Below are 26,203 nucleotides of genomic sequence, written 5' to 3' on the forward strand. Positions count from 1 at the left end.
GGCTCAATCCCGATGACCAGAGCCCCTTGGACTACAGTCACCTCCCAATTTCCCATACTGAGACAGGACTAAGTCTGGAGATCACAAGCAACAGACATTGATGAATGAAATAAAAGTCCTCTCTCAGCAGAAGGCTGGACGTGGATATGCAGAGATACGCAGGCTGGGGCAGCGGTGGTTGGGTGTTTTCGTCTTGCTCTTGCCTGGAACCACAGCAAGGTATTTCCTTCACTGGAAATGTGACTTGATGCCAGCTAGGAGCCAGACAGGCACGGTCCCCGGAGTGTTCTTCTGACGGTGGACTCTGCCGTAAAACACACCAGCTACCTGTCATTCCGGCTCTCTCTCTCTCTCTCTCTCTCTCGAAGCATTTCTGTCCTGGGAGAACTGGGGGGGGGATTCCAGGAGGGCCTGGGGTGCATTTCTCCTTGGGGCTCCTTCTGGAACCCTGAACCCCAATTTGGAAAGTGCAGGTGTTCCATTTAACCCTGACCTTGGCCAACATCTGCAAGCCACTGGCGGGGGTGGGGGGGGTGGGACTCAGGTGTGGACCCCCTTCCCAACACAAAATAAGCCGGAGTCATTCTAAGTTGTTGACCACAAAGTAATCGAGGCAATTTTTTTTAAGGAGAAAAAAAAACACAACTAGTTGAGGCTTTTATATACATTCATTGCTTCTAACTTTTTTTTTTAAACAAGAAGAAAATAAAAAAAAAGCAACACTGACTACTCTTAAGAGCCAGTGCAGCCACGTGCTATGAAGCTCCGTGGCCGGGTGGCGGGACATATTGACCGTTAAAACCAGGGAACAAAACCCTACAGAGGCCCCACAAGCCCAAGGAACCCCTCCCCCCACCCCCGCGACCTTTTCCCTATATACATTTTTTAGAATACTCTGCGAATCCCAGTTTGAACAACGACAACAAACAACAAACGACAACAAAGACAAACAGGCTTTATATTAAAAAAAAAATGTCCATGTTCTTCATTGTTAACGTCTAAAGCAGCTTGGAGGATCTCGCCACTCGGAGCAAACTGCAAACTGACTCCATTAAAATATGACCTCGGCAGGATAGCAGCACAGGATTTGCATTCCATATTCATCACTTTTTTTTTTAAACAATGTAAACCTTTCATAAAATAATATTTTGCGTAAAAATTGGGATCATTCAAACAAAGGTCTGATCGTCCTGTTCCCTGAGGCCCGCCTGGGAGGTCTGGCTTCATCCCACGGTTTCCTGCTTGGTGGAGGGAGTACATGCAGCTGCTTTTCAGGAAGTACCTGAACACGAGCCCCGACGGGGCGGGCGGAGAGCTCGGGATGGGTCTCCGTCCCAGCCTAGCCTCTCTGAAGGCCAAACCGTCAGAGCCAGAATGGAATCCCCTGGTCATTTCACATCTGGGTTTGCAAACGAATGCACCTCGTGGGTGTCACCAAACAGGTTGGCAATCCTAAAGGATGTGAGTTGAAGTGGTCCCTTGATGTTCCAATGAATGAGTCCCGTGGGTTGAACCAAACGTGTGTGCAAGCCTGAAGAATGGGAGCAAAATGCCGACTTGTCCCTGGGACACGAGAACCTTCAAGGAACACGGTCAGAGGGACGCGGATCACAGATGCCTGACGATAAACAACTGTCGACAGTGAAATGTAGGTCACGTGGTGAAGGAAAAGCTCTCCAGTGGACAGCCAGCTCGGGGTCCTCAGGGCCGAGACCCAGGCTTCTCTCACCTCAGAAATGCTTTTAAAGACTTAAGAGACAGAAACCTCAAATGGAAAATGGATTTTTCTTTTTTTTTTTTCCTTTTTGGCTAACAAAATAGAGGCCATAACTAAATACAAAAAAAAAAAATTGCTGAGATGCATGTATTTTTTTTAAAAAAGCAGCTTTCGAAATATCAACCACAGCATTAAACATTGAACATAGTACATTCCAAAGTTAATACAGATAAACGGTATATAATGCAATAATGCCACAGTTATTCCACATATGTCTCAAGGCGGATTCTAAACTTGAAAAAGTATTTTCTAGTTTATTAGCTTTTGCTACTTCTCTAAACTTTTCCACCACTTTTTTTTTCCTTTTTTTTTTTTTAATGCCCCAGGATGTACCTTCCACACCTGGAACATTTTTCCCCACCCCACCCCCCACCCTCTGCATGTTTTCAAATAAAACCAAACCACAATGACAAGATAATGTTTTACATCGTAATTCCATAGACACGGGTCAATGAATACATGACTACTCTTTCAACACCTCCTTTAGGATTTACGACCCGCTCCAGAGTCACCGTTTCTGCCAATTGCAGCTGTGGCTGTATAGCGGCCGGCCAGGGGCTGGGACCACTCGGCTCCTCCTGCATGTCCCCGGGGAGGCTGGGGGCGGGTGGGGGTCTGCCCAGCCTGGCTGTGCCCCCATACACAGACAGACGGGCACCTCCTCTCTCTCGCTCTCTCTTCCTACTGGGACAAGTCTTAGGAGCCTGGGCTCACAGATCCGGGGTGCACGTGGAAACAGGCCTGGGTGCCCCCCTACCCCCAAGGGTGCACCCCTGGCCCCCTGCGGTGACAGGTCCCGGCTTGTCTTGCTTGCTGCAGCTCGACCGACCTCAGCCTTCTGGGTGCGAGGGGACTTCCAGGCCCTCGGGCCCATGCCGCTCCGTTTCAAAGCCCCGGGGCTGGCGGGGGCCCGGGCGGGCTCCGTGCCAGGGCCGGGAAGGCCTGGCCAGGCAGGCGTGGGGCGGCGGCGGCGTCTCAGGGCGAAGCAGGCACTTGCGGCGGCCTGATGTTGCGGGTTCAGTCCCTTCCTCGCATTCTCGAGGATTCTGTTTCACACACAGGCAGAGCCAGTTTCTGCACGGGGGAGCGTATCCAAAATAGAGCACAATCCACATCAGGGCTTAAGGTACTGGATGAGCGCGTAGAAATCGTGAAAATGCTTCTGGGCACAATTGGTAGCTTAAAAAAATACTCTCCTCTGGTTGAAGGGCGTGTTCCCCCAGCGCCGACCTTCCGTGGAGGCAGAGACGTTGGCGCGTCCCCAAGTTCCCCGGAAGCTCCCGGATTCTTTCTTCCAATGGGGTCTGTACCACGGGAGCCAGACGCGCTCGCTTTGTTCTCCTCTCTTTGCCCCCAACTCTGAAAAAAAAAATCACAGCCCCGGGAGCACAGACTGGTTAGGAGTGTCCACACCTCCTCCTAACCCCCAGAGGCCCAAACCCGGCGTCCGCACAGTCACGTGCTTGGCGGGTCCAACTCCTCAGGCACCCGACACATGGAGAGGCACAGGTGATGGGGGCGGCAGGGTGGGGGCCCACGGCAAGTGGGTGGCCTCGGCACTGAGGGTCGGGTTCCCGAGACCGGAGGTTCCGCGGGACTCTCTTAAATAAATAAATCTTCTTTTTTTTTTCTTCTTCTTCTTCTTCTTCATCATGTAAAAAATAAATGGTATTTCCCTTTGGCAGTAAATAGCTGATTCGACTTCTGCTTTGTGTCCTTTTGTCCGTGAGAGCGCACAGCTCCGTGTTCTGTTTCGGTCGTGGCGTGTGGCAGAGCCGGCCGTGGCGGGCCGCTGCCTTCTGAACCTTTTGCATAGGTGTGGGGGGCGGCCGGCGACCCCCTCACTTGTGGCCCAGGTAGGCCCCCAGCGTGATGCAGGCCCCCACCAGGGCCAGGCTGAGCAGAGCCTTCAGAGACAGCCAGGAGAAATCAAAGAGAGGCCGCATGCTGGGTCCGTACAGCTCCACGAAGGCGTCCTGCAGGGACAAGAGGGAACAGCGGGTTAGAGACAAGTGTCCACCCTACTATAGTCATGGGGGGTGGGGAGGGGGGAGGCCCTATGCTGGCCTGGCACCCTGGGAAGGGCAGACGAGGGCAGGGGGCAGCCCGGCTGCACCCGGGCAGTAGAGATTTCGCGTCTACTATTCTCACCCTCATTGGACAGATACTTCCCGGGCGCCGCTCTGTGTGTCAGGGCACAGGCTAGAGAGAACTCTGACTTCGGAAGCGTGTAGATGGTGGAGTGGGGCCCGCAGATAAAAATCAAGGTGTTCTATCGAGCATCAGTGTGCTGAGGAAAAGAATGAATGAGCCAGAGAAAATCCTGGAGGCGGGGCTGAAGCGATAGCACAGCGGCTAGGGCGTTTGCCTTGCACGCCGCCGATCTGGGTTCGATCCCCAGCATCCCATATGGTCTCCCCGAAGCTCTGTAACTTTAGCTAGCAACACATCTGTTGCAAGTTGTAACTCTTTACAAACAGGGTGAAGGTGGCACTGGCTCTGCAGGCTGAAGACGCTAGTTTGATCCCCAACACTTCATGCAGACCCGTGAGCATCACCAGGAGGGACCCTCTCCCCCTAGGAGGAAGCCCTAAGTATTGCCCACAACATAGGGCTAAAACATAACTAACTAACTGAAACGCAACAAACACAGGGCTGGAGAGAAAATACAACAGGGAGAAAATACAACAGGTAGGATGCGTGCCTTTAATGTGGCCACCCCAGGTTCGATCCCCGGCATTCCACACGGTCCCTTGAGCACCACCAAGAGTGATCCCTGAGCACAGAGCCAGGAGTAAGGCCTGAGTACCACTGGGTGTAGCTCACAAATCAAAGCCAAACAAAAAATCCAATCCAATGCCTAATTGATTAGGCACCTTTATTGTTGACTCCTCATACCAATAAAATAAAGAATTCAAATCACCCGGGCACCAATCTGATGATTGATTTCTTGAGATTTGGAAGTGGGGACTGGCTTGACTCAAACTTTGGACTCAACAGATATCTGGTCAATTCCCTAAATGAAGACCTTAACATACAGATGAAGATCTCAACATGGAAAGGAGAAAAAGATATTTCTCACTGGGTAGGGTCTCTCCGGGACTGACGGGGGGGCAGAGGAGGCCCCACCCCACCCAGCCTCTCTCCAGAACCCGACCCCAGGGGGTTTCTCTGGGCCCAGCGATCACGTGTCTTTGGCAGTAGAGGGATGGGATCACTTATGCCTCCTGGGGCTGTGTGTGTGGTCTCGGTACACGTAGGTGTGGAACCAGTTCTTGCTCAACCAATGACTCAAGTTTTCCGATGCCATCGTTTGGATTCTGCCTTTGGCCTAAACCTTCATCCAGATTCTCCCTCCTTTGCTGTTTTATTCCTCCTATATGCCAGCTCTTGCAGAACTGGCCTAGAAACCTTGGTGTGTTCGCATTTAAGGCACCAGAGGGGCCTCCCCAGGTTATTGAGTAGATGTAAGTATGTATAGATCGACTGCGTGACTTCCTTTGCGTGTCTCTACATGCACGCACTCGTAGGTACAGTGTGAGAATGACACACAACACACAGGCAGGGCCCTGGGGAAGCTCAGGCGTGTGGGTTGTGACCTTGGCACGAGGTGGTCACCATGCATGCGTTCATCAGAAGGGGGTCCTGCTGTGGTCTGAGGCGCCCACACACGCTGCCCTCCAGCCCATTTTCACTCAGGTGGTTGCAATAGACACAACACGGCGCCTTGTCCTGGTCCACAAGCTCTTATCTACTTGTTGGGCAGGACTGGGGGGAACAAGTTTTTGAAAGCGAAGGTACTGGCCATGGGCAGGCAAGTATGGGCCCCTCGCTGTTGCCCTGAGCCCAGGGGCACCTCTGACTCGTGGCTGGGGGGAGTTTCTGACAGGTCATCGCCTTTCCCGGGGGGCTGATCCTGCAGCTGTGCAGCTCTGACAGGGTAATGCCCCTCCCCCCCAAGGGGCAAGTCCGCAAAGCCTGGAAACTTGTGAGGAGCTAGGGGTGCTGCTGGCATTTAGGGCGAGCCTGGGAAGGAGGGGCCCAAGCTGCTCCCCAACACCGGCCGTGCCCCGCCCGCTCCAAGCACCCAGCCTTCTGCTGGCTGCGTCTGCAGAAACCCAGGTTAGAAATGCACCCAGGTGGGCCCGCGGCCGGGGGCTGACCCCACAGGGGTCACCTTCCTCCTCAAATCAGATTCCACAGGCACCCGCCCAAGTGCCCGTCCATGTAGACCCGGGCGGGTTCGGGCCCGGCTGGTGCGGCTCCAAGCGCCCTGATGAGGGTGATTTCCGAAGTCTGTTTGAACAGTCTGTCGTTATTTGTTTAAGTTTGGAAGCTGTTTTAAATAAACACATGCTCCTTTTATGTATCAGAGAAGCAGGGGGAGGGAAGAAAACCCCGGGTCGCCCTATAGTCCCGGCGCCCAAAGGCACATCCCCTCCCGGGGGCCCTCCTAGATCCCCCTCAGGCCACAGGGGTCCCGCCTTCACCCTCTGTCTCATCCCGCCTGCTACCCCTGACCAGTTCTCAACCTGCCACCTTCTGACCAGATCCCACCTGCCCTCTCTGGCCAGATCCCAGCTGCCACCCTCTGACTGGATCCTAGCTGCCCTCTCTGACTGGATCCCAGCTGCCACCCTCTGACTCGATCTCAGTCGCCATCCTCTGATTGGATCCCAGCTGCCACTACCCTCTGACCAGATCCCACCTGTACCCTCTGACTAGATCTCAGCTGCCACCCTCTGATTGGATCCCACTTATATCCTCTGACAGGATCCCACCCTCTGACTGGATCTCACCTGCCACCCTCTGACCAGATTCAACCTACCCTCTCTGACTGGATCCCAGCCGCCACCCTCTGACTGGATCTCACCTGCCACCCTCTGACCAGATTCCACCTACCCTCTCTGACTGAATCCCAGCCGCCACCCTCTGACTGGATCCCAGCTGCCACCCTCTGACTGGATCCCAGCTGCCACCCTGACTGGATCCCACCTGCCCTCTCTGACTGGATCCCAGTTGCCACCCTCTGACTGGATCTCACCTGCCACCCTCTGACCAGATTCCACCTACCCTCTCTGACTGAATCCCAGCCGCCACCCTCTGACTGGATCCCAGCTGCCACCCTCTGACTGGATCCCAGCTGCCACCCTGACTGGATCCCACCTGCCCTCTCTGACTGGATCCCAGTTGCCACCCTCTGACTGGATCTCACCTGTACCCTCTGACTGGATCCCAGCCGCCACCCTCTGTGCGGGTTCCACATGGTCCCTGGCCCTACAATACTGGTTCCACGCCCTTCTTGCTCTTGAGGGCTCTGCTTCTGCCCCATGCTCCTTCCCGTGGCTTCATTAACTCCGTGGCACATGTCTGGAGGTGGGCGCCCATGGTGTATTTCCTGTGGCCCCTGGAGCCTGTGTCTGTCACCTCCGAGGTGCCAACTCGAAGCCCGTGGCTCATTCCCCTCAGAGAACTGAGCTTCAAACCCAGAGATTGTAAAAAGGAAGGACAAATAAGTGACACCTCAAACTGCACCCAGGGCAGAGACAGACAGACAGACAGACAGACAGACAGACGGAGAAGAGAGGAGGGCAAGTGGATCCCTGCAGTTCCCGGATCTCACCTGCACTCCTCCCCTAGGAAACAGCTCTGGGGGTGCGACTAGGTGCAGGACGGGGAGACGAGCTCAGGGCGTGGGTGGGCTGGAGACTGCGCCTGGGCCATGAGTGCGGCACTCAGCCCCAACACTGGCCATGAGCCCCCCAGAGCTGCCGGCACCCACCAGGGCTGCGGGAGAGAAAGAAGGAGGGGAAGCAGGGAGGGGTGCTGAGATGTGGAAGGGAGGGCAGGAAGGAGGCAACGAGGAAGGAAAGGGTGGAGAGGAAGGAGAGGACTGAGGGAGGGAAGGAGGGAGGAGGGAGAAGGAGGAAGGGAAGGATGAGAGAGGTGACGGAGGGAGACTGGGGGAGGGAGGGAGGCCCGCTTCCTCCCCGGGATTCCACCTGCCCCCTCCCTCCTGGGAACCTCTCCGAGACCCCCCACCCGACTCCGATACTGACTCTGGGTGGGCCGGGAGACGCCCCCCTGAGCAAGGATCTGAAGGAACCGAAGGATGCGGCTGTGCAGTTTCTGCCGGACTGGGGGGCGTCCAGCGGCCATGGCCCAGGGGCCTGGATCTGGGACCCGCTCGCAGCACCCCAGGCTGAGGACAGAAGAAAAGTCTAATCCAAGCCTCCCCGCATAAGAGAGAGGAGGTGAGAAACGTGCGGCCAAGCCAGCAGCGGTGTGGAGCGTGACTGGGGCGCATGCCCCAGGCTGCCAGGCCCCTCCAGCTCCCTATGTCCCATCTAGGCCCCTCACCCGGGACCCGGCAGGTGCCCCCTGCAGGGAGGCCAGAGATGCCCCTGCCCTGCCTGCCGGACGTGGGACCCACCCAGAGCAGGGCACAGGCCGGCTCTTCCAATGACCCCCAGGGCAGTCATGTGAGTGGGGCGCAGAGCTGACGGGCACCAGTCCCCAGACCCGGGGTCACATCACCCATTCTGACAGGGCCCACACCCCTGCAGGGCACCTACGGGCAGGTACGGGCAGGGGTACCGCTAGCCTCCCCACCTGTGGCCACAGTCACCTCGATGGGCAGTGCATGTCAGACGCCACGATGAGCAGCTGTGGGTATCTGTAAGGGTGCGTAGGGGGGTATGTGTGTGTCTGTTTGGGTGTGTGTGCCTATGTGTGAGTCTCTGTATGGGGTGTGTGAGTCTCTGTATGTGTCTGAGTGTATATGTGTCTGAGTGTATACGTATGTGGGTGTGTGTCTGTGTGTGTGCTTGTGGGGTGTGTGTGTTCTGTGTGTATGTATGCGTATCTGTGTTTGTGTGTCTCTGTATGTGTGTGTGTGCTTGTGGGGTGTGTGTGTTCTGTGTGTACGTAGGCGTATCTGTGTTTGTGTGTCTCTGTATGTGTGTGTGTATGTGTCTGAGTGTGTGTGTCTATGTGTGAGTGTGTCTGTGTGTGCTTGTGGGGCGTGTGTGTGTTTTGTGTGTGCATACATATGTGTGTATGTATGTGTATCTGTGAGTCTGTGTTTATGTGTGTGTGTCTCCGTATGTGTGTGAGTGTGGATGTGTCTGAGTGTGTCTGTGTGTCTGTGTTTATGTGTGTGTCTCCTATGTTTGGGGTGTGGAGATGTGTGTTGTACGTGTGTGTGGGGTGTGTAGGCATGCATGTGTGTGAGTGCTGCTCCTGCTGGCACAGAGGCTGCTGTAGGGATCTGTCAACCACACCTGCCCGGAAGATGGAACCTTCTAGAAGCTCCCGTAAGCGCAGAGGTCTCGGGACTCCGCAAGGCAGGGCCTTAGTTCACTGCTGAATCGCTTTCCTTCCTTCTTCAACCCACTACCCCGCGCGTCTGTCACAGCTGCCCGGGCTCAGGCTTTGCGGGAGGCCACGGCTGTGAGCCACACACACGCGTGGAGCCAAAACCGCAATCACAGATGCAGAGGAAAGACAGCTCGCCCACTCGGGGACAGGCTGCGAGCAGGCATTTCACTGCAGCTCCTACCGTCCCAGATGGGAGGTCTTCAGGGGGAAAAGCCCCCTTCACGGTCACGGCCGCGGCAATGCCGCCCCGGCTTCCAGCACATGCAGATCTGCAGGGAGGCTACAAGCGGCCACAGAAGGCGGCTGGTGTCCCCGTGGCTCGGCCACTCTGGGTTCCCTCCCTCTCCCCAGAGCCTGGCAGGCACCAATCCACAGGCACGGATCTGCACCCCCACCAGTTAGGGCATGGAAAGCAGCTGTGGACAGACCCACTGATGGCCACGAAAACCACAGGAGAGGACGTGGCCACGGAAAGGAAACGGCACAGAGAGACAAGTGCCAGGGGCTGGTACCGGCCGGGCCACAGCCAACACAGGCCGTGCCATGGACAAGCTGTGGATCAGTGGTTGCCAGGGGCCAGGGCTGGGGTGAGAGGGGAACAGAGGGTGGCCACAATGGGCACACCAACCGGGATAGCAAGGAGAAGCTTCTGGAATCCGAGACCTGTTTTGCTCAAAGTTGTGAATCTCTAAGGATGCTCTTCCCCTCCCCACTTTTATTTGTTCTGGCGGCTGCACCCAGAGATGCTCAGGACTTACTCCTGCCCCTACACCCCGGGATCACTCCTGGCTGGGCTCAGGGGACCATCTGGGGTGCCTGAGACTTGAAGCCAGGCCAGCCCTGTGCAAGGCCAGTGTCGTTTCTGCGGCCAGCAATCCCTCCCCGCTGGGGCTCCGGGGCTGGAAAGTCCGTTTCAGTTTAGACCGTGTGCTGCCCCCTCATGCAGACAGGAGAGAGGCAGGAACAAACCCTCCATCCGCAGCTCGGACCTCGTCGGGTGGTGAGGAAGCATCGTGGGTTAAAGAGTCGATCCGTGCCCATCACGCCCCCTCCAGGGCAGACCGGTGCCAGGGACCTCTGCCCACAGGCTCTGGGCAACTTCGATAGCCCTGAAGCTATCCTGGGAGCCAGCGGCACCCCGGGGACAGTCTCTGCCTCTCTCCACCTTCCCACCCCAAGCCCCCTGCTGTGATGCTGGGGTCTCCCTGCCCCCTCCCTAGTCCAGACAGAAGTCCAGGGTTTGACCCCCTCCGAGCTGCCTGGGAAGGGCGGCTTGGCTCGGTACTGCTGCCACGCGTGAAACATGCTCCCTGCTGCCACATGGGGGTGGCACCTTCTGGGGAGGCTCGTGGGTGTTTGGGGTCTGGCCACAACTGTTCGTCCTGGGCCCTGGAGCCATGGGCGCGACCACGCCCCATCCCGGTGGGGGCTGGTGCTCACCTAGCAGCAGCGCTGGGACACGGGTTCCTGGAGTCTCCCCTCTGGGCGGCCACTGGCTAAAGACAATGGGACAGGGGGCGAGGGCAGAACCCCCCCCCACACACACACACAAATACACACACCAGCAAGAGCAAGTTCCCAAGAGCGTGGCTGGCACATAGGGCGCTCAGAGCAGACGCTTGTGGAATTCCGCTGCGCGGCCCCGGGTGCTGTCATCGGGACCCCGGGGCGCCGTCCTGGACCGCCCAGAATCTGCGTCTGCGCGTCTAAATCAGCACGTGTTGACTGAGGCTGGGGCGGGCGGGACACTGCACTGCCTTTGCTAATGGGAACTTGCTGAAAGTGGCCCAGACCCCGGGGGGCCACAGGCTGGGAAGAGTCAAGCGGGAGGAGTGGGGGGTTCCCCCTGCAAGCGCAGTCAGCTGTGACCCCGTGGGCACTGCCAGCCCAGGCTGGACGTGACCCCATGGGCACTGCCAGCCCAGGTGTGACGCTGGCAGAGCACAGCCTGACAGCGGGGGGCAGCAGGATTCAAATGACATGTGGACCCGTTGTGTTAGCGGTCAGCGCCCAGGGCCAGGCCACTGACCCAACTCTGCACGGAGAAGCACCCTGGCCCCACCGGAGATGCCCTCGCCTGGGATGCTCACCCCAAAGTCTGACGTCGGCAAGAAGCGACTGGAGGGTGGGCTGGTGGAGGGTCCCCGCTCTGGGCCTGGCCAGCAGCCGTGTCCACCCGGCATCCCCTTGGTTGAGCACGAGCATCCTGGCGCGGTGAGTCCCCCAAATCTCCCAGCACCAGCCTCGCTCTACCCCCAGACATACGAGATGATCAACCCAGCCTGTCCAGCCGCTGGGGCAAGACTGATTCTGGGTCGCTTCGGTGGGGCCGTGATGCCGTGGGCACTGCACTCGGAGGACACAGCCGTCACAAGGCCGCCCCGGGGTGGGGCTAGGGGTCTGCAGAACCGGGTTCCACGGTACGGGGTGCCCCCCTCGCCTGCGGCGTGACCCAGCCTTGCACCCTGCACGTGCGCCCAGGGTTCCCGGAGCAGTGGCTCACAGGGCCCGCGAAGGCGCCTCCTCCTGCTGCCTTGCCCGGCCCGGGACCCTGAAGCGCCCCAGAAGTGTCCAACTGTGCGGAATATTCAAGGCCGGGGTCAGCTGCATCCCATCCTTCCCAGGGCTCGGCCGGACTTCTGCCTGTCAAATCTGCAGCCCCGGTGTCCACTGTGGGCACACGCTGCACATGCCCAGGTCCAACCACCGTCCCACCGGCTCAGAGTGGCCTACAGAGAGTCCCTAAGGATGCCAAGGACGCCCCGCCTTCCTTCCAAGCCCCTCCCCTCCACAAGCCCCGCCCACCCAAGCCCCGCCTTCTTTCATGGCCCCGCCCACCTCCCATAGCCCCACCTACTTCCCAAAGCCCCGCCTACCTCCCACAGCCCCACCTTCCTCCCATTGCCCTGTCTTGGCTGATTATAACTCCGAATTTGCACCTCAGCCCAGCAGAGTTGAGACCTTTCGATGCCTGGAAACTTGCCCACAGTCCTTTCTTTTTTTTTTTTTAATTTTTTTTTCTGGGCTGGAGCCATAGCACAGCGGGTAGGGCGTTCGCCTTACACGCGGCCAACATGGCCGACCCGAGTTCGATTCCTCCGCCCCTCTCGGAGAGCCCGGCAAGCTACCGAGAGTATTTGATATGCCAGACACAGTAACAACAAAGTCTCCAATGGAGACGTTACTGGGCCCGCTCGAGCAAATCGACGATAAACGGGAGGGCCTTTACCTTACCTTACTAATTTTTTTTTCAAGTTGTTTCTTTTGCTTTTTGGGTCACACCCAGTGATGCTCAGGGGACCATATGGGACGTCAGTGATTGAACCTAGGTCGTCTGGGTGCAAGGTTATCATTCTGGCCCCCCACAGTCCTTTCTAAGACAGTTCTGGTCACTTCCTCTCAGTGCCAGGCTGATTTCTAGAAGGCTGGAAGCGACTGAGGGCTCCCCTGAGGTCTAAGGTGTTGGAACCAGTTTCTTGAACCCGTGACTGAGTTGTCAAGCGGGTCAGGACAGCGCCTCTCAGACTCAGGCCCCCTGCAGGCCTCTGAGGCTTCAGGCCTGTCCTTTTCCGCCATTCTGTTCACTCCTCTGCTGATTGCTCCTGGCCACTCTGCGGCTGGGACTGTCCACTCCTGGCCTCTCTCTGCCCTTTCTAAGTCAGGCCTGAGGGCTTGGTGGTGGCTAAGCAGGGCACCTCTCTGGCCCCCCTGAGCAGGATGCTGGTGGTGGGCGCTCTTGGGGGAGCCCAGGTGAGCACAGGAGTCAATGCCATCCCAGCTGCCCGTCTCCGGGATCTTCTGCTTCAACACTGGCTCTGCAGTGTGGGGACGGGGCAGGGCATACGTCTGAATGTGCACGCCGGATGCAAGCGTGGACATTCCACCTTGTCCCAGGCCTGAGGTTCTCCAGTCTTACGCTTTTGGGTGCCCGTCTGAACCAGAAACCTCACTGAAATCTCTGTTGCTCTAATCCCATCCTATTGAAACAACCCCAAACACTTAAAAACAAACAAACAAACAAAACACCCAAAGGATTGTTCCATGTCCTTCCCTGAAGCCTTCTGAGAGTTCTCTGAGCCCCGAGAGAAATTCAAGGCTGCTGGGTTGTACATTCCCAGAGCGGCGTTGGACTCTCTTGGTATGGCAGTTGGAAAAGGCCATTTCATTAAGGTACTCTGGACGGCTGCAAGAGTCATAATTCCACTGTTACCAGGCGCGCAGGGCTTTAAGTGCAAACTCCCAGATGTGAAAAGTAAGTCAATCCCAAGGCTTCCCATGACTACGGTGTCTGGTGAGGTGCACAGTTCTCTACAGGGCAGAGGGAAAGTGTGACAGCCCCATGGACTGGTAGGAGAGAGCAGGGGAGCAGTTCACAGCCCACTGATCCATCAACTGATCTTCACGACCGCCAAGATGCTTGATTGGGGAGGAAGACTTCAAGGGGGGGGGACGCTCGAGGGCAGAAAGCTGCACCAGAGGTCCAAGTCCCTACTGCCGTGGCTGAGTAACAGTGGGCAGAGTGACCACCATGTGGGGCTCTCCCGTCCAGCACTCCACACACTGTGTCAGCCGCATCCCCGCCACCGAGAGAGGTGCCCCTCTAGCTTCCAAGCTAGTGACAAGCAGAGAAGCTCCCGGCCCCCAGCGAGTCTTTCTCTGGCTCTGAGCTGATGGAGGTTGAGCATCCCTGAGCTTCTTCCCGTGCACCCGCTGTCGGGAGGGAAGGAGGTGTCGGGAGACAGGATGCTTGTCCCGGGTCTGCTTAGCTCTCACCAGGATTCCCCGAGTTGCGAGTTGTGGGGACATTTGCTCCTGCAAATGTTTCCCGGGGCTTCGCTGGTACCCAGAGAGCTGCCACCCAGAGCGGGAGTGAGGGCTGAGCTTGAAACGGCAGATGCCGCTCTTCCTCTTCGTCCCCAATGCTGTGCTGGTCTTCCTCCCCTCCCAGATATCCCTTAAAGGAGGACTTATTAGAAGTACTTATTTTCTTCAGAAACATCATCTTCACCTGAAATGCTGTGTATCATGGTTCTTATATCATCATAATACAATTTCATATTAGATATATTTTTCCTCCAATCAGCAGCATAATATCAAAAGGCAGAGAACTTTTGCTCCTCTGTATATACCTAGCATTTAATAAATATCTGGAAAATGAAAAAAAAAAAAAAACAACGGCAGAGGCCAAAGGATCCGGGGCCCACATCTGCTTCCCTGAGCCTGCTCAGGAGGGTCTGAGCTGCAGGGCTGGACTGCTCACTGAGGGACACTAGCTGGGCCGGGGGATGGGGGGTGGCGGGTGTTGTGTCACGCTCTTGCTCACCAAGAAACCCTCCCCCATGACTACTTTAGGGTTTTCTTGCTTGTTTTGTTCTGGGTCCACACCTGGTGGTGCTCAGGGCTTACTCCTGGCTCTGTGCTCAGGGATCACGCCTGGAGGTGCTCAGGGGACCATGGTGGGGGGCTCTGAGAATCAAACCCAAGTTGCCCAGTGCAAGGCAAGCACCCTCCCTGCTGTACTATGATGAGGAGGTACGGCCTCATCTTAAGGGCTTTTGTTCTTTCCCCTCAGATGACAGAACCTTTGGTTACCCAGGATGCTGCCATTATTCCCTCAAAGCGTTTCTAAGACTCCCTGGAGCCCCCCTTCGCATAAACTTCCCATCCCTTTGTCCCCAACCTCTCCCCCGCATACAAATCTCAGAGAAAGTTCTAAAATCCATTCAGTCTCGAAGGGAGATAGATTGTAGAAAATTTTATTTTTCAAGCTTCAGAAGATGGTTGAATAGCTCGCTTTAAAAAAAAAAATTTTTTTTTGTTTCAGATAACTCAAAACTGGTCTGGGCCCATGACATCAACCTTGGCATGAGGGAAAGCCAGGAGGAAAGAGTTTGCCTTGTTTGGAACCAACAGAGAGAAAAATCCACTCTCCTCGCTCTTGCGCTTGCCCGTTTTTATTAAGACAGTATTTTTTCCTTTTAGCTGGAATGATGTATACTCTTAAGATTCCAAGGGAAAAAAGTGTCAGTGATATGCAAGTCATAATAAAAGGAAATCAAAAGAAATGCAATTTACAAGGGACAGAGAACTCCATCATTTTCAGGAGGAGATGCCGAGAGGAAAAACCTCATTTTAAAAATTACCAGAGCTGCATAAACGAGAAGAGAAAATGCAGAGATGTGTGGGTCTCAAAATCAACTCCATCCTTCATCTTTTTGGCTCTGACGACTTTCAGGCTTTCTCTTATGTTGGGGACTTGGGGCAACACCCACCGGCACTCAGGGGCTATCTTGGGGACACTCGGGGGACACTGGGGTGCAGGATGGCTTCTCTCTAATGCCTGTGCTGGGTGCGAGCGAGTTCCACTGACCGAATGGCAGTAGCGGGTAACAGACCATATCTGGGCCTGTCTGTGTCCCCTATCTGTGATGACAGTGACGAGAGACAAGCAGCCGTGGGGGCAGAGACCCCAGCAATGACCAACCTGTATGTGAGGAACAGTTACCCTGAATGTCAGCTCCCCTGGGCATGGGCCAGCAGCAGTGACCAGCTAATGGGAGAACATCAGCTTCTGCCTGGGTTGGGTGGAGCTGGTCTGGTACCCACACATCTCTGATGCTCCTTTCTTTCTTTTTTTCTTTTTTTTTCTGTTGCTTTTTGGGTCACACCCGGCCATGATGCACAGGGGTTACTCCTGGCTCTGCACTCAGGAATTATTCCTGGCAGTGCTCAGGGGGCCATATGGGACGCTGGGAATTGAACCCGGGTCGGCCGCGTGCAAGGCAAATGCCCTACCTACTGTGCTATCGCTCCAGCCCCTCTGACGCTCCTTTCTGACCCTCATTGGATGTCCGGGGCTGCTGAATTCCCACCCGCTGCCTGCCTGGTGGGCGCCTAGAGCCGGGACCCTCTGTTGGGGAAGGAAGAGGTGAATCAGTGCTGAGGGGATTCAGCCCCGCAGGAAGAGGCCAACGATGACGGAGCTCGCAAGTGCCCTGGACAGCTCTGGGTGGCATCGTGGCAGGCTGGAGGAGGCTGACCAGCATTCCTGAGACAGAGCCTGGGGGAACGGGGGCCCAGTGCTCTGAAGGGCTCAAGGGCATGTCTCTGAAGCCCTCACAGGAGGCTGCCATGTGCTGTCCAAGTCCCACGACACCAGCTGGACCTTGCTGGGGAGCCGCGGAGCAGAGGGCATCTATGAGGAGCTACAGACCCAAGGTCATTACGAAAAGAAAAGATCCGCCTAGCCACCAGCCACCTCCACCCCAACACATTCCCAAGGCGACTCGGAAAGACTCTTCCAATCTGTCTGAGCATTCAGCGACCCCCCGTGAAACTGCCATCCGAGGGAGCCGGAAATGACCGACCCTGCCTCTTCCTTCCCCCACGGTCACTCTCTCCTGTGCAGGGCTGGAGTCCCGAGCTCTGACTGCCTATCGCCCTCCCCTGCCCTTGCAAACACAAAGCCCTGGACTCGTTTGAACCCAGGAGTGAGGGGGAGCCCCGCAGTTCATCTTTTGTCTGTTTTGGTTTGGGGCCATCCCTGGCGGTGCTCAGGGCTGACTCTTGGTGGAAGTCGGGGGACCATAGTGGTGCCAGGGATCGAACCCGGGTTGGCCGTGTGCAAGGCAGGTGCCCTCCCCACTGTATTATCTCTCCGGCCCTTCCCACAGACCATTTAATGGGCTTAAGTGGCCCCAGCCCAACCCCGGAGTGGCCCCTGCACCCATCTGCCACACCAGGAATGGGGGGTGGTCAGGGAACGCCCCACTGAGGCTGGCCTGCCTCCCCTCAAAGCTGTTTCCGATGGCTGGCTCTGTCAATTTCCCTCCTCCCTGCTTTTTCTTGTGTGCGTGTGTTGTGGGGCGGTGTGTGTGTGTGGGGGGGGGGGTATTTGAGCCTCACCTGGCAGTGCTCAGTGGCTACTCCTGCCTCTGTGCTCGGGGTTGGCTCTGCCAGCAACTGGGGGGAAAGGCAGTGCCAAAGACTGAACCCCGACACGCAAATGCAGGCAAAGCACCCGCAGTCCCCTGAGTCCCCTCTGCCCGCGGTTGTGCTCCTGGGGACCCACCGGTCACCGTCCTGCCTCCACTTCTCCCCAAGAGTGTCCGGCCCCGGGAACACGCCTGTGTGAGCGCAGACTCGCGGGTAACTGCCGCTCCTCCGGGGCTGGGCCATCCCCAGCTGGGGGCCAGTGACTGTGACCATGTGCCAGGGGGACGGGCCTGCTGCCGGGGGGGGGGGGGGGGGTGGTGGAGGTCAGGTGTCCAAGCCCGCCGTTCCTGGCTCTGTAGTGCCTTGCAGCCTCTGTTGACCCATCTGTGAGGCGCGGGACAGCCAGGAGGGGAAACTCCAGGTGCCCTGCAGAGGCAGCAGATGGCAGCACTGCCCCCCGCCCAAAGCTCTATCATAGCACTCCTCAGCCAGGCCCTGCAGAGAGATGATCCAGGAAGCCCAAGGTCACCCACAACGGGGGGGGGGGGGGGGGTGCTGTCTGCAGGGCGGCAGGACAAGGCTCCCCTGCCCAGCAGGGGCTGGGCGGCCAGGGGGAGTTCGCTGCTGCTCTCTGCCGCCCCCTGTCGGAGTGCAGAGGGAACTGCAGGACAGGGGCTGAGTGGGAGGGCGGGAGTGGGTGGGGACCCCCAGAGCGTGTCCAAGGTTCCCCTCTTCTCTCTGTGCAAGTCCTGCTCCTGTTCCTCATCCTGACCACGAGCATTTGCCCGGGGAGGCGGGAATTTCCCCAGTGACACACCCACCACAGCTCAGGGGCGGGGCGCCGTCCCCGGGAAGGGGTGGAAATGGCCTTTCCCACTCTCCCCTGGCGGTTCAGCTTACAGGCTCTGCTCGGCTTTGGGGCTCAGATCAGTTGACATTCGGGGGCCCTCCCGTGGCGGTGGTGGTGGCCTGGCAGGGGGCGGGCGCTGCCGCCCCGCCATCTCCCAGGACTCTGCCCACTGAATTCCAGAGAAACCCTGTCTAGCTGTGCGAACCACAGACAGCTCCAAATGGTGCCAAGGGTCCCCTGGGAGGCCCAAACCACCCCACATAAGAAGCCCTGCCTTCTGGTGCCTTCTAGTGGTTTCCAGAACCTTCCAGAGCCTTCGAGGGCCCTCCAGGGGCTGCCAGACCCACCCCAAAGCCCTGCCTGGCTCGGCGCCTCCCACCTGGCCTCACCCAAGGAGGAAAGCCACACGTGCCCGCGTCCATGGGACTTTCACGGAAACAGAACAGACAAGGCCAAGAATCTTGCCAAATCCTGAGTGGGGGCTGTGGGCAGGACTCCCCAACACGGCTCAGCCGCAGGCCTCCAGAAGCCCACCGAGACTGTGCCCCCGAGCCCAGGTTCCCCGAGAGACCTATAGAAGCTGGGTGTGGGGTGCACGGGTCTGGGGGCACCGTACGGACAGCCCTGAGGTCCACCCTTCATCCCCCACTGGCCTCTGCTCTCTGCCTCGGCCAGGCCTGGCCAGTGCCCGACCCCGTGAACGCAGGCTCGGGCTGGCCCCTTCACCTGCAGACCACAAGTCCCGACACATGAACAATTAGGGCAATTGTGGGCCTGACCTTCGCTGTGTTTCGTTTTCCTCCCCTCCCCTGAAGCGTCACGAAGCCACGCGGGGCGAGGCTTCCAGGCAGAGGCTCCCTCCAGGAAACTGGGGTGAGAGAAGCCAGAGGAGATCCCGTGGCCCTGCTGTGGGAGGGGGAGAGACAGACCCCCAAGGGCCGGTCAGCAGGATCCCCGAGACCCCCACCCCTGAGTGTGTCCCGTCCAGTCAGAGCAGTGACCCAGAGAGTGTCTGGAGCAGAGACGAAGCCCAGGTGCCTGCCCACACCTGGGGAGGGAGGACTGAGTCCTTTTGGACCCCAAATTGAGACGGGGCGAGTCCCCTGGTTAGAACAGGAAGGCGGGCACGGTGGGCGGCCGCACCTGTGCTTAGGAGCCACCTGGCACTGAGACCAACCCCCCCGGGAACACGGTGTGGGGTCCCCCAGCTCAGAAAAGGCAGCACGAGACGGGCGGACTCCTAACTCGGGGACCCCCCCCCCCGGCCCCACCCAGGGCTCACCACTGCTCACTGGTCTCAACACCTGGCGGGTTTCGGGGAACTAGGGAGTTTCCAGTCTGGAGAGGAGAAAACGCACCCAAGCTCAACCTGCTACTTTTCTTCCTTTTTGTTTATTTATTTATTTATTCATTTTCTGAAAGGCAAAAATTGAAAGCAAGCAAGGGCTAGGACGACAGCACTGGCCTTGCACACAGCGGACCCTGGTTCAATCCCCAGCACCCCACATGGTCCCCTGAGCCCCACCAGGAGTGATCCGTGGGCACAGAGCCAGGAGTAAGGCCTGAGCACAGCCACGTGAGGCCCGAACACCGAAGACCAAAATCAAAACCAAACACACACAAGGAGAAAATCAAGCGAAAAGCTACCAGGGCTCCAGGGATCCAGAAAGAGACAGGAGAGTCAAGATGCTTCTTAGGAAAAGCTCCTCTGGACAGAAACCCCCAGAGCCTAGTGTCCAGACACCTCGGACGGACGGAGGGTTGTACCCCGGGGCACTGGAGGCTAGCTGGCCTTTGGGGGGCCGCCAAGCTGGCAGCATCCCGGTCATAGCTGGTGAGCAGCATGTCTGGATGCTGGGAGTGTGGCAAGCAGAGAAACACGGGGGGACCTTTGTCCTGGTCTGATCTGACGGTGCCTGGGGGGGTGCCATTAATAAGTAGCTGTAAGGATCCCCCGGAGTGAAGGCAGGGCGACCCCCCGCCATCTCCTTCTGCACAGGCCCCAGTGGCCAGACACTTGATCTGGCCGCCCGGACCCCAGCTAGCTTGGGGGCTAAGTGAGGTCCCTCAACGGTCATCCTGCTGTGCCCAGGCCTTCCTGAGCTGAGCACCGAGGCCTGACCTTCTGCCATGCAGACACCCCTCACCGCGCCGTGGGGGAAGGGACTCTTTACTGTTCCCATGACTCCGAAATGGGCCGGCCAGCTTCCCTCCAGCCGGATGCTACCACCCGGGGTCACCTGTGTCCACCTGGACACAGCCACATGCCAGCGGTCATCTTCAGAGCTACCCAGCAGGCACCCGTCCAGGCCGTGGGGTAGAACCCAAGTTCCCGTGAGAGTCGGGCGTCCCCGACACCCAGGTTCATCGTCTTTGGCTTCAGGATCACAGGAAGAGGAGATAGCGTGACCATCCCGGGGCAGGCCTGGCATGCATGCCTGACCCCGGCTCAAAACCTGGCACTGCAGGGTCTTTGAGCATCCCTGGTGGCAGCCCCAGAGACTCCCGCATGGCCGGGTTGGTACCCAACAGTGTCCAAATAACACCACTTCCTCAGGCCCTTGCACGGATCACCCACGTTGGTCAAGGACTGCCCACGAGGCTGCTGCTGGACCACCTGAGGACGACCGGGGACTCCCTCCAATGCCCACAAAGTAAATAAAAATAATAAACACATCACGGGGAGCAGATTCCACCTCAGCCTCCTCTCTCAGGGGCTCCTTCCCCCGAGCAGGCCAGTGCTCCTGCCCTCCCCGACCTCCTGGGGAGGGGGCCACGCTGAAGCCAGCCCTTGGCGGTGCGGGGTGGGGTGGGGTGGGGGGGCAGTGAGGATGTTTCACCCCATCACAAAAACACAACTGAAAGAACTGTTCTGAAGAGACCCGTGTAGCATGACAGGGGAATTTCCAGAGACCTCTCATATTAGCAACTGGTCCTTGCAATGCCCTCCTCTCTAGTTTCAAGATGACACAGTGACAAGAGTGGCAGAGAGGCCGGCCCGAGGAGGCAGGACACCCGAGCCAAGCCACCGAGGGGCAGGGGTTTCCCGTGTGGGCTTCCCAGTAGCCCGAGCTGGAGTGGGGTGTCCCCCTGGTCCCCAATGAGGCAGAGTCAGGAACTCCACGTTCTTGGTGGAAATCGAGTGGCCGTCACTGGGCGGATGCACCTTTGATTGTTCTGGGCAGGCCCAAGCTGTCGTGCCCGAGTTCTGAAATGGTTTCTGGGTTTTGTGTCTTCCAGAAGCAGGGAGAGCTGGGCTATCTTCAAAGGGAGCACACACTCTTGCTCGTAACACGAGCGTTTCGCACGCCCTGGCTGATTTCAATAGAAGGTTCTGGAGAGAGGGGAAGTGTGTCTCCATCCTGGGGCACTGGGGGCGTCTCTTTATGGGTCTGGGTATCAGGGCTGGTTGTATTTTGTGGGGCCTGGAGGAAGCTATGGAACATTCCGGGCAGTGGGCGGTGCTTGCCGAGCTGTATCGGGGCTGGCCCAGCTCACCTGCCGGCCACCTGCCTGGACACCGGGGCCCCCAGTCTCTGCACTTCCTGCGGCCTCCTCTCACCGTGGCAAACGCCTCTGAGTCGGGACTTTATTTGATTGATTGATTGATTGATTGAGTTTACTTTTTGGGTCACAGCTGGCGTTGCACAGGGTTACTCCTGGCTCTGCACTCAGGAATTACTCCTGGCAGTAGCTCAGGGGACCCAATGGGATGCTGGGAATCGAACCCTGGTTGGCCGAGTGCAAGGCAAACGCCCTACCTGCTGTGCTATCACTCCAACCCCTGAGCCGGGCCCTTAAATCACGCCCATTTCTCTGCCGTTTCAAGCCGTTTTCAGCACGGCGAAGGTGACACTTGCGAGGTGTGGTTTACGGGCCGCACACAAGCAGGTCTTTCAGCAGAGTGGGCCTGAGGCAGCCGGTTCCGGCCTCCAGAGATGGATCTTTCTCCTCCCGGAGGACCCCTCGAAGCCACGCTGTGCTTTGGCCCGTTTGCTTGTGGCCCTTTATTTCCTTTTCATTTCTGGCCCGAGCCGGGGGAACCACGTTGTCCCTCCAGGCTTGGTCCAAGGGAGCTGCTTCCGGCAATGCTCCAAGGACTGTGTGTGCTAGGAAGAGAATAGGGCCCAGCCACACGTAAGGCAGGACCCCACCGCCACACCTACTGCCTCTCACGAACCCCAGACACTTTCTTTCCAGGTGGGGGAACAGCCAGCAGTGCTCTGTGACCGTGCCACTGAGACCAGGTGGAGGTCACTCCTGGCAGTGCTCAGGGGACCACATGTGGTGGCACCATGTTCAAACCCTGGTTCAGATGCACATAAGGCAAATGCCTAAACCCCCGCACCATCTCTCTGGTGCCAGCCACTCTGTTCTTTTTCTTTTTAAAATGCATTTGCTTTTTTTTTCTATTTATTTAGCTTTTTTGGGTCATACCCAGCGATGCTCAGGGGTTCCTCCTGACTCTGGACTCAGAAATTACTCCTGGTGGTTGGTGCTCAGGGGACCCTAGGGGATGCCGGGAATCGAACCCAGGTTGGCCATGTGCAAAGCAAATGCCCTCCCCACTGTGCTATCCCTCTGGCCCCCACTTGGCTCTTTTGGATGCGTTGCCTCTGAATGTTTTTCTGTCGAGACCATCCAAGCCTGAGAGGCATGCCCACCTGTCAATCATCCGCTCCCAGCACGGAAGCCCAGGTTCTGAGGACGATGAGCACTGAGGTGTGCTGGCAAGGGCACTGCATGCCCGGCCAGCGGGCACTCAGGGTCAGGCCCCTCTCCATGGCCAGGTTGGTTGGGGGGGGGGGGGCTTCCTTTTCTGTCTGTGCCCTCGGGGCATCAAGGTGCCCAGGCTCCTGGAGAGGAAGGTGAAGCCGGAGGGACCAATCAGGCACATTTTCAACGGAGCAAAAGGCTCTCGGGAACGGAAGTCCACCCCGGGGCGCCCTTCGCTGTGACATGGACAGAAGATATGACCGCGGACAACTCCTGTCCCCACTCCACACCTCAGAGACCTTTGGGGATAGAGGGGCCCTGAGCAGCACCCTGGGGAGACAGGCCGTGCCTGCTCTGTGCGTGATGCGACTCAGCCTGAGAAAGGGAAACTGAGGCAGATGCGCTCCCTTTTGGGGGTCTGTGGGAGTACCCCAGCTCCCAGGAACCAACTGGCCGAGGGGCTGGATGGAGCGGGAGGTGGCGCCCATAAGCTTCTGGGCCTTGGTTCCTCCTCAGAGCTCAAGTTTTTTTTTTTTTTCAAACACTCCTAAACGCCTTCAAAGTCATCACCCACCCACCCATGCTCCCCACAGCTCTGCGGGGACGCATTCTCCTTCTTGGCTTGAGTCACTTCCCAAAACGGTGCCTTGAGGAACCCCTCTCCTTAACCCGCCCTCGAAACAGTGGGGTCGCCAAAGTTCACGACTCTAAGCTGCCTCCTGGGGGGGGGGGACCCCCTCCCTGCCTCCAGCTCCAGTGCTCGGAGTCACATGCATTGCTATGGGTTCATTTGCATTGGGTGAAATCCCTCCTGTGGACCAATTTAGTCCACAGTGCCTTCGTGGCTGCCGTCCTTCGAGCGTAGCTCCCCTGGGTGACCGAGCAGCCCCGACCCCCAGCGGTGGGTGTCGGGGCTGTTTCCTCACGGGCTCAGCGGGGCGGACAGTCCTTCTTGCTGGGGGGTGGGATTCCTTCAAGGTTAAGTTCACATCCATGTCCTCCATGGGCCCCCAAGGCCAGTTCTTCAGTTCTTCCCTTAGGTCCCTGCTGCACCCACATCCTTATCCTTGTTCTGGATGGGAGGGGTTGGGCCCCTCCCCTCCCCACTACGCCCCTTGTCCAGGCCAAGGTGTGATGACGGGATGACGAGGACATCCTAGCGCCAAGGCTGGGCGTCCAGGAGAAGGTGCAGCTCGCTGGGGAACCAGTGGCCAGGACAGAGAGCTGGCCCTGGCGCAGGGTCTCACCTCCAGCAGGATTCTGAGCACGGCTCTCTCGGGCCTGGGGTATGTGCCTGCCAGCTGTCTCAGGGGCCAAGTGCTCTCTGCAGCCGCCCCCTCTCTCCTGCGGCTCATGTGCAGGCCAGCGGTGCTGGCTTTTAGACGCATATTTCTCCCTCGATGAGTAACTTACGGGTGAGTCATGCTCAGCCTGCCCAGCCGCCACATGTGCCCCCCGGGGCTGGTGGCATGGAGCTAGAGATGTGGAAAGCCGAGCCTCGCTCGGAACCCGGGCCCTCTCGCTCTCGCGGGCGGTCGGCCTGCCTTGGCTTCACGGGGACCTGGCGGTGGTGGTGGGCACTGCCCCTGGCCCCCTCTGGGCCAGCCGGTCAGCGAGGAAGGGAAGGCCTCATCCCAGAGCACAGACAAGCCCCTCTGCACAAGCAAATCACCAGGAAGCCCCCGAGAAAAAGCCCCCCGTGAATCTAATTATAATCTAGTCACGACGGGGTCCCAGGGAGGCAAAAACGGACTCCTCTGAGTTCCGTCTCTGCCCCAGTGGAATTTCAGATCTAATAGGTAGTGATGGGGCCAGAGTGTCGCACTGCAGGGAGGGTGGTTGCCTTGCTTGCAGCTCACCCAGATTCAATCCCCGGCAACCCATCGGTTACCCCAAGCATGCTGGGAGTGATTCCCGAGCACAGAGCCAGGAGTAAGCCCTGAGCAACTCTGGGTATGCCCCCTACCCTGCCAAAACACAAAGCCTAACACACACACAAAAAGAAGTAGCAACATCACACATACACACACACACACACACACATACTCACAAACACACACTGTAGCACTGTCCTCCCGTTGCTCATCCATTTGCTCGATTGGGCTCAGTAATGTCTCCATTGTGAGACTTGTTGTTACTGTGTTTGGCGTATCGAATAGGTCATGGGGAGCTTGCCAGGCTTTGCCGTGCGGGTGAGATACTCTCGGTAGCTTGCCGGGCTCTCTGAAAGGAGCGGAGGAATTGAACCCGGGTCAGCCGGGCTGGTCACATGCAAGGCAAACGCCTTACCTGCTGTGCTATCGCTCCACACACACACACACACACACACACACACACACACACACACACACCCCTTAATTTCTGCAGCACATTCCTGGGATCCTCTGGGATCCGACTTCCTCACTCCCATGCCAACACCTGTTTCTATCCCCCTCCCTCCCACGGGCCCCCCGGGGGGGAGCAGGGTGCAAGGTCCCCCCACTCGGGGATACTGCTGCTTCAGGAAGGCCATCGGAGGAGCCGGCGGTCACGCATTCTAGACGTCTCCTGCCTCCTTCTCACTTCCCATTTTCTCTGCAGCCGAGCCTGAACTCATTTGCCTGCTCTCCGAAGACGCCACAGCCGGGCCTCGACCCCGTTTCCAGCTCTGTTCACGGGGCCACGCAGCCGGGGCCGTCCCCTCCTCGCAGCCCCCCTGCCTGCCTGCTGTCACCCGCTCACCTGGCCCAAACCTCCAGCCTCCGGCAGCCACATAGCTCCTCCACCTGAATTCCTCCTCGAAGCCTTCCCCGACGGCCCCGGAAGCCCTCCCGCACCAGGGCGCTGGCTCCTGACCCTTGCACGCTGCCCCCCACACACTGTGTTTCCCCCGTGGACAGAAAGGCCTCGAAGGAGGGACGAGGCCGGTGTCCTCTCCAAAGCCCCACGGCCACGGGTGAGCCGGTGAACTGTTTTGGTGTTGCACGGCCCGTCCATGATGTCCGACTGCAGGTCCATGACAGGCGTGTCACTGTCCACCTCCCAGAAGGACCGGCCAGGAGGAAGAAATGCGGGTGCCGTGGGGACAGGTGACAGGCAGGCAGAGGCACGCGTGGATGCTCAGGGTGGCCTGAGCCTTCACGGCCACCCTCCTGCAGCCACGTGGCCCGAGAACCAAGGCCACCCGCAACCCCCGTCACAGCCTGGAGGGACAGAGGTAGGGGACAAAGGGAGAAGGCACCGAGCTGCATTCCCGCCTGGCCTGCAGGGGCTGTGTCCACCTCTCGAGGCTTCATGGAACTCCTGTAACACGGGGGAGGGGAGGTCGTGAGAGAATGTGTGCAGGTGTGAGTGTGCGAGAGTATGCGTGCGTATGAGGGTATGCGTGCGGGTGCAAGTGCATGTGTGTGTAAGTATGAAAGTGCATGTGTGTGTGAGTGTGGCAACCCCTGTGCAGAGGAATGTGTGTAAGCACATGCGTGTGAAGGTGAGTGTGTGCGTGTGTGCGAGTGTGTGTGTGAACACAAGGGTATGTTGCCTGAGTGTGAATGTGTGTGTATGTGTGT

General features: G+C 58.1%; 1 protein-coding gene across 1 annotated transcript in view; it reads right to left on the bottom strand.

The window, feature by feature from the left end:
• Positions 1 to 935: 935 nt before the first annotated feature.
• Positions 936 to 26,203, bottom strand: part of BCL2 (BCL2 apoptosis regulator) — a 169,410-nt gene continuing 144,142 nt past the window's right edge. The window contains exon 3 of the mRNA XM_056106993.1: positions 936 to 3,753. Coding sequence (XP_055962968.1) covers positions 3,619 to 3,753 — 135 coding nt within the window. The 3' untranslated portion in view covers positions 936 to 3,618. The remainder of the gene's footprint in view (positions 3,754 to 26,203) is intronic.

This window comes from Sorex fumeus, unplaced genomic scaffold (assembly GCF_029834395.1).
Source record: "Sorex fumeus unplaced genomic scaffold, SorFum_2.1 ptg000151l, whole genome shotgun sequence".
Taxonomy (NCBI): Eukaryota; Metazoa; Chordata; class Mammalia; order Eulipotyphla; family Soricidae; genus Sorex; species Sorex fumeus.